The sequence below is a fragment of the Phalacrocorax carbo genome, chromosome 9, assembly GCF_963921805.1.
Source record: "Phalacrocorax carbo chromosome 9, bPhaCar2.1, whole genome shotgun sequence".
Lineage (NCBI taxonomy): Eukaryota > Metazoa > Chordata > Aves > Suliformes > Phalacrocoracidae > Phalacrocorax > Phalacrocorax carbo.
In genome coordinates, this window is record NC_087521.1 from 30,114,022 (window position 1) to 30,126,068 (window position 12,047).

General features: G+C 39.5%; 1 protein-coding gene across 3 annotated transcripts in view; it reads right to left on the minus strand.

The window, feature by feature from the left end:
* Positions 1–12,047, minus strand: part of BRF1 (BRF1 RNA polymerase III transcription initiation factor subunit) — a 175,629-nt gene that overhangs the window by 39,336 nt on the left and 124,246 nt on the right. For all 3 annotated transcript variants that reach the window (XM_064460929.1, XM_064460931.1, XM_064460932.1), the window contains 4 exons: positions 9,698–9,759; positions 7,433–7,514; positions 7,280–7,335; positions 5,184–5,440 (listed from right to left, as the gene is read on the minus strand). In XM_064460929.1, the coding sequence (XP_064316999.1) occupies positions 5,184–5,440; positions 7,280–7,335; positions 7,433–7,514; positions 9,698–9,759 (457 nt within the window). The remainder of the gene's footprint in view (positions 1–5,183; positions 5,441–7,279; positions 7,336–7,432; positions 7,515–9,697; positions 9,760–12,047) is intronic.

Genomic DNA, 12,047 nt, shown 5'->3' on the forward strand with positions numbered 1-12,047 from the left:
CCACCAAAGTTAGCATGGAAAAGACTCTCTCTCGAAAGCTTCATATCTGCCAAACTTGGGGACTTCAGACACCCAGGAATCCCTTGAATTACTCAAGCCGAGTTTTGTTTCACACCATTTTCAATTGATCTAAGTAATATGGAAAGCATCAGCTCATGCTCCTCCCCTCCACAAATACCAGTCTCATAATGTAAAATAAACTAAAAATATTGTACATTTAAAAACCCATTTGCTTTAGGTTTATAAAAATAAATTATAAGCCACAGCCAATGTGGAATAAGCATTCAGGTCAATCAGACTTGTAGCTGAGGTGGGAGCACCAAGCCAGGACGTGGCACCGCACTCAGCACAACACATCCACCACCAAAACAGTAAAAGTACAAATAAAAGGATTATCATTATCGGTAATCCTAGATGTGAGGGAAACGGGTGGTTTAGGGCTTCTTCCCTTTTTATTCCCCAGGAGAAAGAAATCGATTCTGCTGGACATCTGCAGTGTGAGAACGTTTTCAGGCTGGGTATGATAGCACCCCATGCTCCCTCCCTCACACTACTTTACCAAAAATAATCTGGCAAAGCCAATGAGATCAACCAAACTTCTACCTTATGGAGCAATATGCACATCCCGGACACCAGAAAGGGCCAACTGTAAATGAGGGTCAGAGCTGGGGGAAGCAAGGGGCAGTGCTCCCCCCGTCTCACGGCGGGAAGCTGACTCTCTTCCCAGGCTCCCTCTGCAGCGTGGGATTTTCAGGCTCCTCCAAAGCACCTAAATTAGGCTTCTGGCCATATTTTACCCCCCCAGGGGAATCTGATTCCAATTAGAGACAAGACTGTACGATGTAATTTATCAGGTTAAATAAGATGCTGAACACTAGGCTGTAGAAAAGTGTTACATACATTCTCCCAAATAATAAAGGGGAGTTTTCTGGCATCGTGACACCCGTTGAAAAGCCAACAAAAATGTAGCTGGAGCAGATGCTAATTGAAAGTGTCCTTTCCAGGGCAGGAACCTAAGCAACAGAACAAGTCCCTGGTACCCTAATGCGGAGTTCACAATATCCAGATCCCGTGGCTCCGAAGCACAGGTGGAGCCATGTGCCAACGTGTGCAAGCAAAATGGATGGTCAGTAAATACAAGTGAGACCAAGGAGTGACTTTTGGAGGTGAATTTCCAAATCTAATCAAATTTGATATCTCTACCACAGGCTTTTGTCATATTCGTAGCAAGCATGATTTGGTTTTCTATTATATGTTCATATGCTTCCATTCAGAACAACCTTGTTTCATTACAATGGATTCAGCTGTGCTTCGCAGTCCTGCTTCATTTCTTCCAAGGCAAATTCTTCAGGAGATTAACTTGACACATTTATACCCCTGATAATACATCCTGTCTTTTCTGATATCATTACCAATTTCAAGCACATAGCAATAAATAGGCTTAAAATTTTTAAAAAGTAGTGACTTGAAAGCTTTCTTATCCCCACATTTTCTTGCTACAACACATTTCACTTCACAAGTAATGTTGTAAGATTCAGCTCAAGTAAATATAAAATGAATTATTAAGCTTCTAACCATAAGCTTCCAAACCTAAAACCCCTCTTTACTGGACTTGAAGAGCTCCAGCGCATGGCACAGCTCTAACTGGAGTTCAGGTTTAAAGTAGCTCCAAGTGGCAATTTTTCTTTTCTAGTTCAACATATTATTCTTACGCTTCATATGCACAGAAGACATTAGTGAAGATAAACTGTGCAATTGGTAATTGAAATTAAAGCTGCAACTTCTATTATGGTAACACCCACCGTGCCACATCTCTAACAGACAGAGAATGAAACGGCTTTTGCGTGTGAAGCACCAATTGTGATACCCGCTGGAACAAAAATACATTAAGAAATGTAATGAAATACATTTACACAACATAAAATTTCCTAAAATTACTTACATTGTCATTACCAGTCTTCTACCATCTTGATAGATACAATAAGTATCTGGGAGATGTGTTTGAGGAAAGAATGTCTTTTTCTAAAACTGAAAGAGTTGCACAGCTTTCACAGTAAAGAAACCTGTTCAAAAATCCAGTTTGCTTCTGAAAATATTGATGTATATAATGCTTACTCATCTAAAAAGGAGAAATCTGCATTTGGAAGAATTCTTTGAAAGTACCTTCCTAACAAAATTTCAGAAAATACCAAACATTTCCGAGTTTTCATAATCAGGATTTTTAAAATGTAATAGTATGTAGATAAACTATATCATCTTTGGAATCCAAGTAAACATTAAGTGATTATAGTAGCAACAAAGCTATATTAAAAGGGCCACCAAGTGAAAGAATATTGAGTTTAAGCATGCTCCTGGGACCATCCTTAATATTCCAGCTCTTCATAGATTTCTTGTAAATCAACTTTTTACAAGACTGTGAAATTTGCTTATCATTATCACATCAGTAAACAAAAGCCTTCCCATTATTTTAACTGATTAACACTGTAACTGCTAGTTTATGTCACATTAAAAAAAGAAAAAACACCCAGAGATTGCATCGTATCTGGCTGGGGTAACCTTTTTTTTTTGAGATAATCTGGAGTCCTCAATGCGGAAATAGCAACGCAGAGTATTTTATAGCAAGGGGCAATTAGAAAGATGGAGACGAAGATCAAATTCCTATTTGCAGCTCTTTAAAATCTGACTATAACTCAGATGAACTAAAGGACTGGATCATAGCATGGTTACGCAGGGTGCTACTGCAGACAAATGCAGCTTACTAAATATAAACATATAAAGACGAAGACATATAAAGATAAATACACAGGACTGTAAATCACTACAAGCCAAAACGGTTAGCAAGATCTCTGCAAATGCCTCCTGGATAAAGATACATTATGTGCTTCATTCATTTTCTAATGAGCAATGTTCAGGGTTTTTATTATTATTAATTGCATATAAATTACCATGATTTTTGTATCACTGGGGAAGTATTTAGCCATTCACCTCTCAGAGGAACAATGCTGAACAAAGGCAATGAATGCATGGCATATAAGAACAATGCAGAACACAGAAATTTATGCATGCCATTTAAAAGGCATGGCATTTAGACTACTAGCAAAAAAAATCAAAAGTATGTCATAAATCTTTAATTGTAGGGGGAAAAAAGTCCAACTAATGATTTGCCAAGTCCTTGATATTATTTAAGCAAGAACACTGCCTGTTTCTGGAGTACAAAATCTCCTTAACTCACGTATCTGCATGTATCCCCAACCTCCTCTGAAGTGTTCTGCTGCAAAATTCACTGTATCTGAGAACTGCTAATCATCATCAGGAAACTCTGTTATGCATCTTAAGGACGTACTTTAGACTCTCAAGAGGAAAAATAAACATGTTTTATTAGCTGCTTTTGGAAAATACTGATTTGTATTTATTTAGAAACCTTTTCAAGTTGCACCACTGTTAAATTAAATATTTATGGCATGATTTTCCAAAGAGTTTAACACCTGTTAAGAGTTTAACATGCTGACTTCAACAGGAGCTCCAAGTGCCCAACACTTTTGCAAACCTCAGAACTGAGAAGGTTCAGACGTGGTGAAGCAGCTTGAGTGTGGATACTACTGCTGAGCATTGAAATGCAACCGGGATCCTGACCAGCCCCTACTTCCCATCGCAGCATTGCATTTCAGACTACTCCATCGGCCATATTTTACTAGAAATACCAGAAATATGACTCATTAATACCTATTAAATCCAAATAAAGCACAGGCTAAATGCTGTTAGTTAATCCTCAGCGCATCTTCACTTTCCTTCACTAGTGGAAAACTTATGTGTTTGGGTCATTAGAGGCCACTGCAAGTAGCACGCTACAGAGAAGACTAAAATCCACAAGATTTTTTCAAGAACTGGAAAGCAAAGCTGTTGATACTAAGAGTGAGAAGTTGAACAAGGATGAAGCCATCTTGGTAAAATACGAAATAAAGAAGGTATGGCAAAGAGTGAAAAGATGTTTGTTAGACTGCAAAAATCTGTATCCTGGCGACAGTGAGGCCAGAGGTGTGGGCTTCAATTTATGGCTGAGAAGCAAAGCTTTGGCTTTGGCATTTGGCTTCTCAGCCAAAACTGATGACCGTGCTTCTGCACTCATCATCAAATGAAGTCAAAAAGGGGGTTTCTGTCTAGTCATCCTTATTTTGCTTAGCTTCTGAGGGACATGCACTTACTAACCCTCCCAGCTTCATGTTTTCAGGTATCCTGTGTCTCCCCTTCTTGTATGAATGGATGATTTCTCGCCACACTCCCACCCTCCCTGGTCCTTTACCCGCTCTTGGCTGAACTCATACCTGAATCTGAACTATGGAGCAAAGACACTGTCTTACATTTCAGAATTAAATACCTAAATTTCCTTGTGGTGTCAGGTCTATACCTCTGGAAGCAAAAAACTGTGTATTTTAGGCAGTAAATAAACATAGCATATCTAAGTAAGAAATTACTATACATAGACACGATTCAAATGATCATCCGACATGATTTCATAAACTGAAGACAAATAAAATAGTTGAATATTGCAGATAGGACACATCAATCTCCTTCTGCACTTTACAGCACACTACAAATCTGCCCGGCAAGTCGAATATTTTACTCATTAAAATAGTAGCTTTCATCACACTATAAAACATTTGCAAATGCAGACCAGAAAACCAACAAGTGTATTTACTGTAAAGCTTTATATTTGTGTCATCATTAACAACGAAAGTTTGGAATAAAACTAAAATAAAAGCTAATCAAAACATTTAGCTGTCAAAACAGATGGGAACTGTATTTTTCAAATCAAGCAAAAAGCCAAAGCTTTCGAACATTTAGTGTCATGTCAGCTGATACAGACAGAAAGGAAGGACAGACAGCAAATGTCAGGAGTTTATGAAGAAAAGGTGTCCCCAGCTGAAAGAGTCACATTTATGAATTTCCATTGATTTTTTTTTTTTTTTTTTTTTGGCTTCAGGATGATTAACTTGCACCAAAGCAGACCTCTGATACGTGAACTATAAATAAGGTGCCGCCGTGACACTGCAGGCAAAGTAAATAAAAACAGAGGCCCGACATTATTTTAGCCTCAAACAAATGTTTCAGTCCCTACATTGTCTGGCTCAGAAAGATACATAGACAGTCTCACAGACAGAGATATAAATGAACAATTGCAGTACCTTTTTCCCACACTGTTTACAGGGTTGGCTATATTCCTACTGGCAATAGATTTTCTTCTTGACAGCTTCTTGGTGTTGGTGCTGTCATCAGTGCTGTCATCCTCTTTCTTTGGTGTGTTACTTCCTTTGCTGTTCAGGTCCCTTAGCACATTATAATTAATTTTACTTGAGATTTTCTTCTGTTCTAACATCTTTTCAATTGCCTCTCCTGCTGTGCTGGCTTGAATTGGCTCCCGCTTCTTTGCAGATTTCTTTGGCTTAATTAAAATATAGAATTAGTGATGTAGATACAAACAAAGTTTCCGTGAAGCAGAAGGGCGAGCTGCAGCTCAGCAGTCCTGGCTCAGGTGCTGCTGACGCGGGGATGCAGGCGACGCGGCCGGGCTAAGCCAGTGATCCCTCTCCTGCCACTCAACAGGACCGAGTTCTCTTTTCTCCAAGATAAGTGTTCGCTTTTTGCCAAATGCCCACACAGTTTATTACAAATTCTTTACTTAGTATTTGTAATGCTGCCAGAGAAGAAACATGGGCCATTTCTCACACGTGAAAAAAAAAGGGAGCAAACTCCCGCTACAGAAACAGGGACCCTAATAGCATCACCCAGCAAGGAAATAAAGACATTCCCCTGCTAAAACTGCCTTTAAAGTTAGAATTGAGCTCGGTCATGACTCTTCTAAGCACAACAACTCTGTATCGAAACTGCAACAGTATTTGATAACAAGTTTGAACGCGGTGTGGGAAAGCATCTACCCAACTCCTCCACACTGAAAAAGGCCAAAAAGCAGCAACTTTTTAAGCATGGACTGGCATCAACACCGACGGATGGGAAGCAGGAGACTGCAGACACACGAGCGCAGCGGCAATGTCACCTGCAACTGCCCTTCCCAGGCAAATGCTGCAAGCCCAAGCCCAGCGCTGTGCTGCAGAGGCTGATGCTGCACAGAGCCAGACAAAGAGAAATGACACCGCAAGAACATTTCTAGCCATGTCCAATGCCTGGGTAGGTATGGAAAAAAAAAAGAACCTCTGTTTCTCATTCAGCATTTTCCTTTTCAAAGGAAGGTTTTAACACCAAGCTCTGCAGGAGATTTATTTTGTAATGGATAATAGCCCCTCTGTTTACCTACATGGGTCAAGTGCTACCTTGAAATTGGAAAGCAGTATATTAATCAAGTTCTACTCGAGCTGTCAGAAACAATACAGAGTTAGAGAAAAACCCCTGTGTTGTCCGAACAAAAAGGTGGGTGTTTGGGCTACTTGGCGGTGCCAACGAGTTATACAATTTTGAAAATTGCTGGTAGACTGCCACATCTCTGTAAGCGCAGGATGAATGAGAAACTCTGAAGCATAAAACAGTGTTTCATTGTCTGGTTTTGTTTTTATTGTTGAAATACCTAAGGGAAGTAGGAAACTCTGTCTCTCACATTAGTTGGAAAAAAAGGTAGAGGATATACACACTAAAAACTAACATGGATTTTAGTTGCATGTGGAAGATTTGACTTGTCACTTGCTCAATTACACAAAATACTAATGCCGTAAATCATGAATATGGCCAATTAGGCTGCTTTAAACTGCTAAACATGGAGACAGGACATGCCATTTGTTAACATAACTGTCACATTCTTTATGAAAGGTAGAACAAAATATTCCTTCAAGTGACTGTAACAAGGATCTGTTCAGTTCTTCATAAAGAAATCATTATTGTAAGAGCAAAGAAAGCTACTGACGTTATGGCAAGTACAAATTCCCCATGCACACGTTAAAAAAAATTAGGCATGTCTTAAGACCTGTATTTAGATAAGCAAGCAATTAGGACAGCAATCATAAATGCAAAGAGCCAGCTCTGACTTTGCCATGCACAAAATTTTCTCACAACAGTAATTTAAAATAAAAGTTTGGGCAAGAAAGTCTTTTACTCACCACCTGAAAAATTACAGCCTTGTATTTCAATAACAGGTAGAGAGATACAATAGCTTTTGCTCATTTAGTGGTGACCTGTACCATTATGCCCATACATCCTACATGGAGTTGATCAGCAAACGTAATGAACTTCCAGAACATTTTCAAACAGACACAATTAGCACACAGTTTAATACCTTGTGTTCCTTATAAATCCCAAGTTCTTTCTCTTTTGCTATTCTTGCTTCCTTTTCTGAAAGATGACAAAAGGGTAACCGGCGTGAAGATTACACAGACTTCATATTTCAGCACCCCGAGCCAAAAGGAGAATTTTAGTCCCATATACTTACCTTTTTGTTCCTTCAAATAATCTGCATTTTCTTTCATCCACAGCTCTGCTTTTATCTGAGCTTCTGCTTCGTTAAGTATATACTAAAAGACAAAACAAGTTTATGTATTTCCAGAAATCAACTTAAAAACCATAGAGCAAAACTGAATTGAAAAACCACTGGCAAGGTCAATTCGCATTCTGTTTTAAAAAATACATTAATAAAAGAAAATATGACTGAGATGTGATAATCAGAGAGCATTTCTAGTATCTTCTAAAGTTGGCTAAAAACAACATCATGTTTTCAAAAAACAGCCCTTGGTTTCCAAACTATGATGGGGTGACCAACAACCATCCAGGACTCATTGTACGTGGTCTGTAATTAACCTAAAATGTTCCTGGTTTTATGATCTTTTTCAGATGATATGAGAGAGTGCCATGACAACATGGTCGTCTGCAAGTAATTCTGCGTGTTGATGGTGGTCTGTAATTCAAAACAGTATGGGAACCATTGCCCTGTGCTACCAAAACAGAAACATCTGTTTTCTGGGTACGTTTCTGTGAAGGTTTAGGCACAGTTACTGAGATTATTAGTTCAATGGGCACATCTGTGTCAATGAAACCAGCTTAGATTGCTGGAGTTTTAGTCCTCTAGATTTTAGAGAGTGGGGCTCATCTAGGCTTTTTTCAGTTAGCTCCACTTAGTATCATTAGTAGGTGTGGAGCTGTAAAACACATCTAGAACTATTCAGATTAATTACAGAAATAAATAAACAGGTAGGTAGCGGATAGGCTGGCAGTTTGGTAGATAGATCTCCTCTTCAATGACTTAAAATAAACCCAGTATTGAGCACAACTGCCTGTGAAACAAAAGCTCTCTACAGCCGATGCTGTTTGGGCGTGAAGAGCTGCAGAACGGAGAAGACAAATCAGGTCATCCTTCATGAGCCAGACACTTTATTTTTAAGCAGTGGACCTAAGACTTGTAAAACAATGTTTAAGTGCAAGAAAAACAATTTGAGATTTCTCCATCTTATGGGTACGAGCATTCAAGATTCTCTCTCAAGTAAAATGTACATATAGGATTTTATGAGAAAAATAACTCCAGTCAAATGAAACTAATGCAGTGAGGAGCCCTTCCTCTGAGGGCGAACAAGGCGAGCAAACAGCTGTGCAAGTCCTGGTTTATCAGACCAATATTTTCACTCTTTCATCTGCTTCTATTAAAGGTGAGCTGTAATAGTAAAACTCGCTTCCTCCTAGCTCAGTTATTCATCCTTCTGATGATTTTAGAGAGTTCATAATATTGAGCTTACAATATTACAGTCTATTGCCATGGAAATGAACATGAGGTCATAAAAGCAGAGTTATGACCTCATCACAGTCTAGGAGGAGGAGAAAATGTGCCAGTTCTTCCCCTGTATTTGTTTAAATTATGCACCTGCTATATTGAAAACCTTCAGCCTCTCCAGTCCCTCCATACCACATACACTCGATTCACAAGACCCCTCCTAACACCCAGCCTAGCAAAACCTGCTTCACGGCTGGAGTCAAGATGAGCATTTTCCTGCTCCTTCGTCCATCGCCAATTAACATTCTGCAGATCAGTAATCCGTATGCAACCTCATCGCTCTCAATGATTTTGTACCCCAAAAGTAGCTTTGAGCATTGGCGTTATCTGTTCAAATTACACTTTAAACCAGTGTGGCAGCTGGAGAGGCAGCAGGCTCAGACAGGAGAGCCGGACTCTGCCACGTGTTCACGTGTTGACCCACTGTGTGGCATTCAACAAGCTGTTTTCCACAGCCGTCTGTCATATTCAGGCTATATGATAAAGGGTATCTTTCACTGCCACACAAATAATAATAAATCCAGAAAATGTTACAGAAATCTTTGAAAGAACACAGAAGCTGTACATGCTGGTTTTACAGTTCAGTTTCCATGGCAGCCTCCTATGTTGAATATATCTTAATTAAATAATGAATTTAGAGCTCCACCAAACTTTTAAAAGTCCTTCTTCAGAATAAAAGACATTCTAAAACATAATTATTCCAGCATGGTAAGAGCAAGCAGCAGCAGTCTTGTGTGTGTATATATATATAACTTGGGCAAGGAACACCAAATTCACAGGCTTGTGTGCTTTTGATCTCAGATCATTGAGATCACTTGAACCTCTCTATAGATCAGAGCGAAGAGGCAGTGAGGGGAGAGGATAAACCAGATAAGAATAATTTTTCTTTCTCAGATATCCAAATGCAGAGAGACTCAGGATAAGAGGGCACCTTACCCGATCTATTTCGCTGTCATCGATCCCACTCAGATCTAATTCACCGTCTCCCGTATTCTCACCTACAGAAAAGAACACATTTTAATTAGGTGGATGTTTGTTCAATATCAATCACAATTCAAGTTCTACGATAAAGTAACACTTAATGATCATTCTTCAGAGATTTGCATCCTTCTGTGTTCATCCAGGAGGTTTAACATGTTGCAGAGTATTTTCGATACGGGGGTACTTGCACGCACAAATGAACCACACGGAATTCATTTAAAATTCAGCAATTGGCCCTCTTCAGTACTAAAAATCTGCCGACCGCTTCCAGTTCCCCCTTTTTTTCCATTTTAATTTACAGCCATGAATGTTCAGCAGGAAGCTGGGGAAAACAGTTTAGGAAGATGAACATGAATTTCTCTGTCAGAGCCTACAGGTCAACGATTCATCCGTAAATTATGACTTAGAAAATATTTTCTGTTTTCAGGGAAGCAGCGTTGACCAGTGAATAACACATCATGCTGACAGTCATAACATGGCTTTCTTCTTGATTCTGATCTATCATCATTTGAACCACTTACTTCACAGCAGTTCTGTAAAAAGATGTGTATTAGTTTTTCTGTCTGTAAAATGGGAATTATTAAAGCATTTCCAAATTTTAAAATAACTTTTAAAAGCTATGGAAGGGTCTAGATAAATATTAAACAATAATGGCTTTCTGTAGTTACAATTTCACTGTAATTTTTCTAGTTTTGTATTTATTAAGACTTCTGTGAAAACACATTTTTTAATATTATATCCATTAAAAAGCATAACAGCACAGAACTGAGACCTAATTTGGGACTGGCACAATTTACAGCAGCAAAACCTGATTTTCCACATCACATTAAAGTACAGTAGTAATACACTATTAATGTAGTCCAGGTAGAGAAGAAAATAAATTATTCAACAGAGACTTATGCTAGGGAATGGAGCAATCTTGGTCATCTCCATTACATATAATCACGACCAGACAAGGGATGACCTAACCCATTTACTTGCAGAAAAAATAAACAAATTAAGTTTCAACAATCTGCAATAACAAATTAGAACTGAAATGGTGCAGAACAGCTTGGCATTGTCGTGGTTCCTGGTCCCCAGTCCTGGGGATGTGCCCCCCACAAACCCAGACCTTTGAATGGTTTGATTCCCCAGTCTGGTGCTTTCTTGCAGGGCACAGCTCCTGAGCAGTATGGTGCTGGACCGGCAGAGGGGAAAGGCAGCTGCAGCTCTTTGATCCAATAGCAGGTTATGGTAACGCGGACCCTTGAGGCTTGAGGAGCACCAAATGGTGATGACAAGCAAAGGAAGGAATTATGAATATTCCCAGAAGGTACAAACCATGCTCTGCTTGGCAAAACTCAGGCATTTAAACCAGTTGCCTGAAGTGTGTGAAATCAGTGTCAGGAATCCAACCAAAACAACTAGTTAGGAAAAAAGGCTGCACTTCTTGAGGTGGTGCGAAGGATCTGGCTGCTCAACTCAACGGGGATTTACTGATATCAGACCCCGAGCACTGACAAATGTCTTTTCAAAATCCGCCTTAAACAATCAACAGAAGGTTTTTAACTCTTTCCATACCAAGTCATACGCAAAACAGGTTTCACCCCAAAGAAAATGTCCTCTTGCAAAGAACTGCATAACACTGTGCTTTGATTTGCTTCTGAGATTGTCTCATAAATGTAATATCAACTTTACCAATTCAGGTAATCTGATGTTAATATAACTGAAAAGGCCTTAAGGAACATTCCTCGTTCCTCTTCATTTAGAAATTAACTGTACCTTAGACCCAGGCACCAAATTTACTTTACAACCTTTTTCCCCCAAAATAATTTAGAACTGTAAAATATTTTATAATAACAATATAATTGTTCAGTACGTACGCTTTTCTTCTGGTCTGATCTCTCTACAGAGGAGTAAGATCAGAACTTTCTGCACCAGGGCCACCAGCTCCTCGTGCAGGCACCCCGCCACCAGGCAGGCAGGGATGCGACCTAAGGGCATGGCAAAGCATGCCTTGGCTCAAGGCTAGAGAGGAAAAGCAGGCGACAAAATACACCCTGGTGGTTTGCTGCCTCTTTAATATAACTCACTGGAATTTTTTTTAGCAAACTGTAATCATGCAAAGCGCAGAGAGGAGTCACCCTACGCGGCATCCCCCACGGGAGTCATGGGTACACTGCAAAACAGCACTACACGTCTCTCTTGCTGGAACCGAGATATAGATTTCCAGCAAGCAAAACGCTTAAATATTCACTAAGAAAAGGTGTAAATACTGTAGTCTAGTGGATGAGACACCTTCCCAGGAGACTGTCGACCTGGGTCC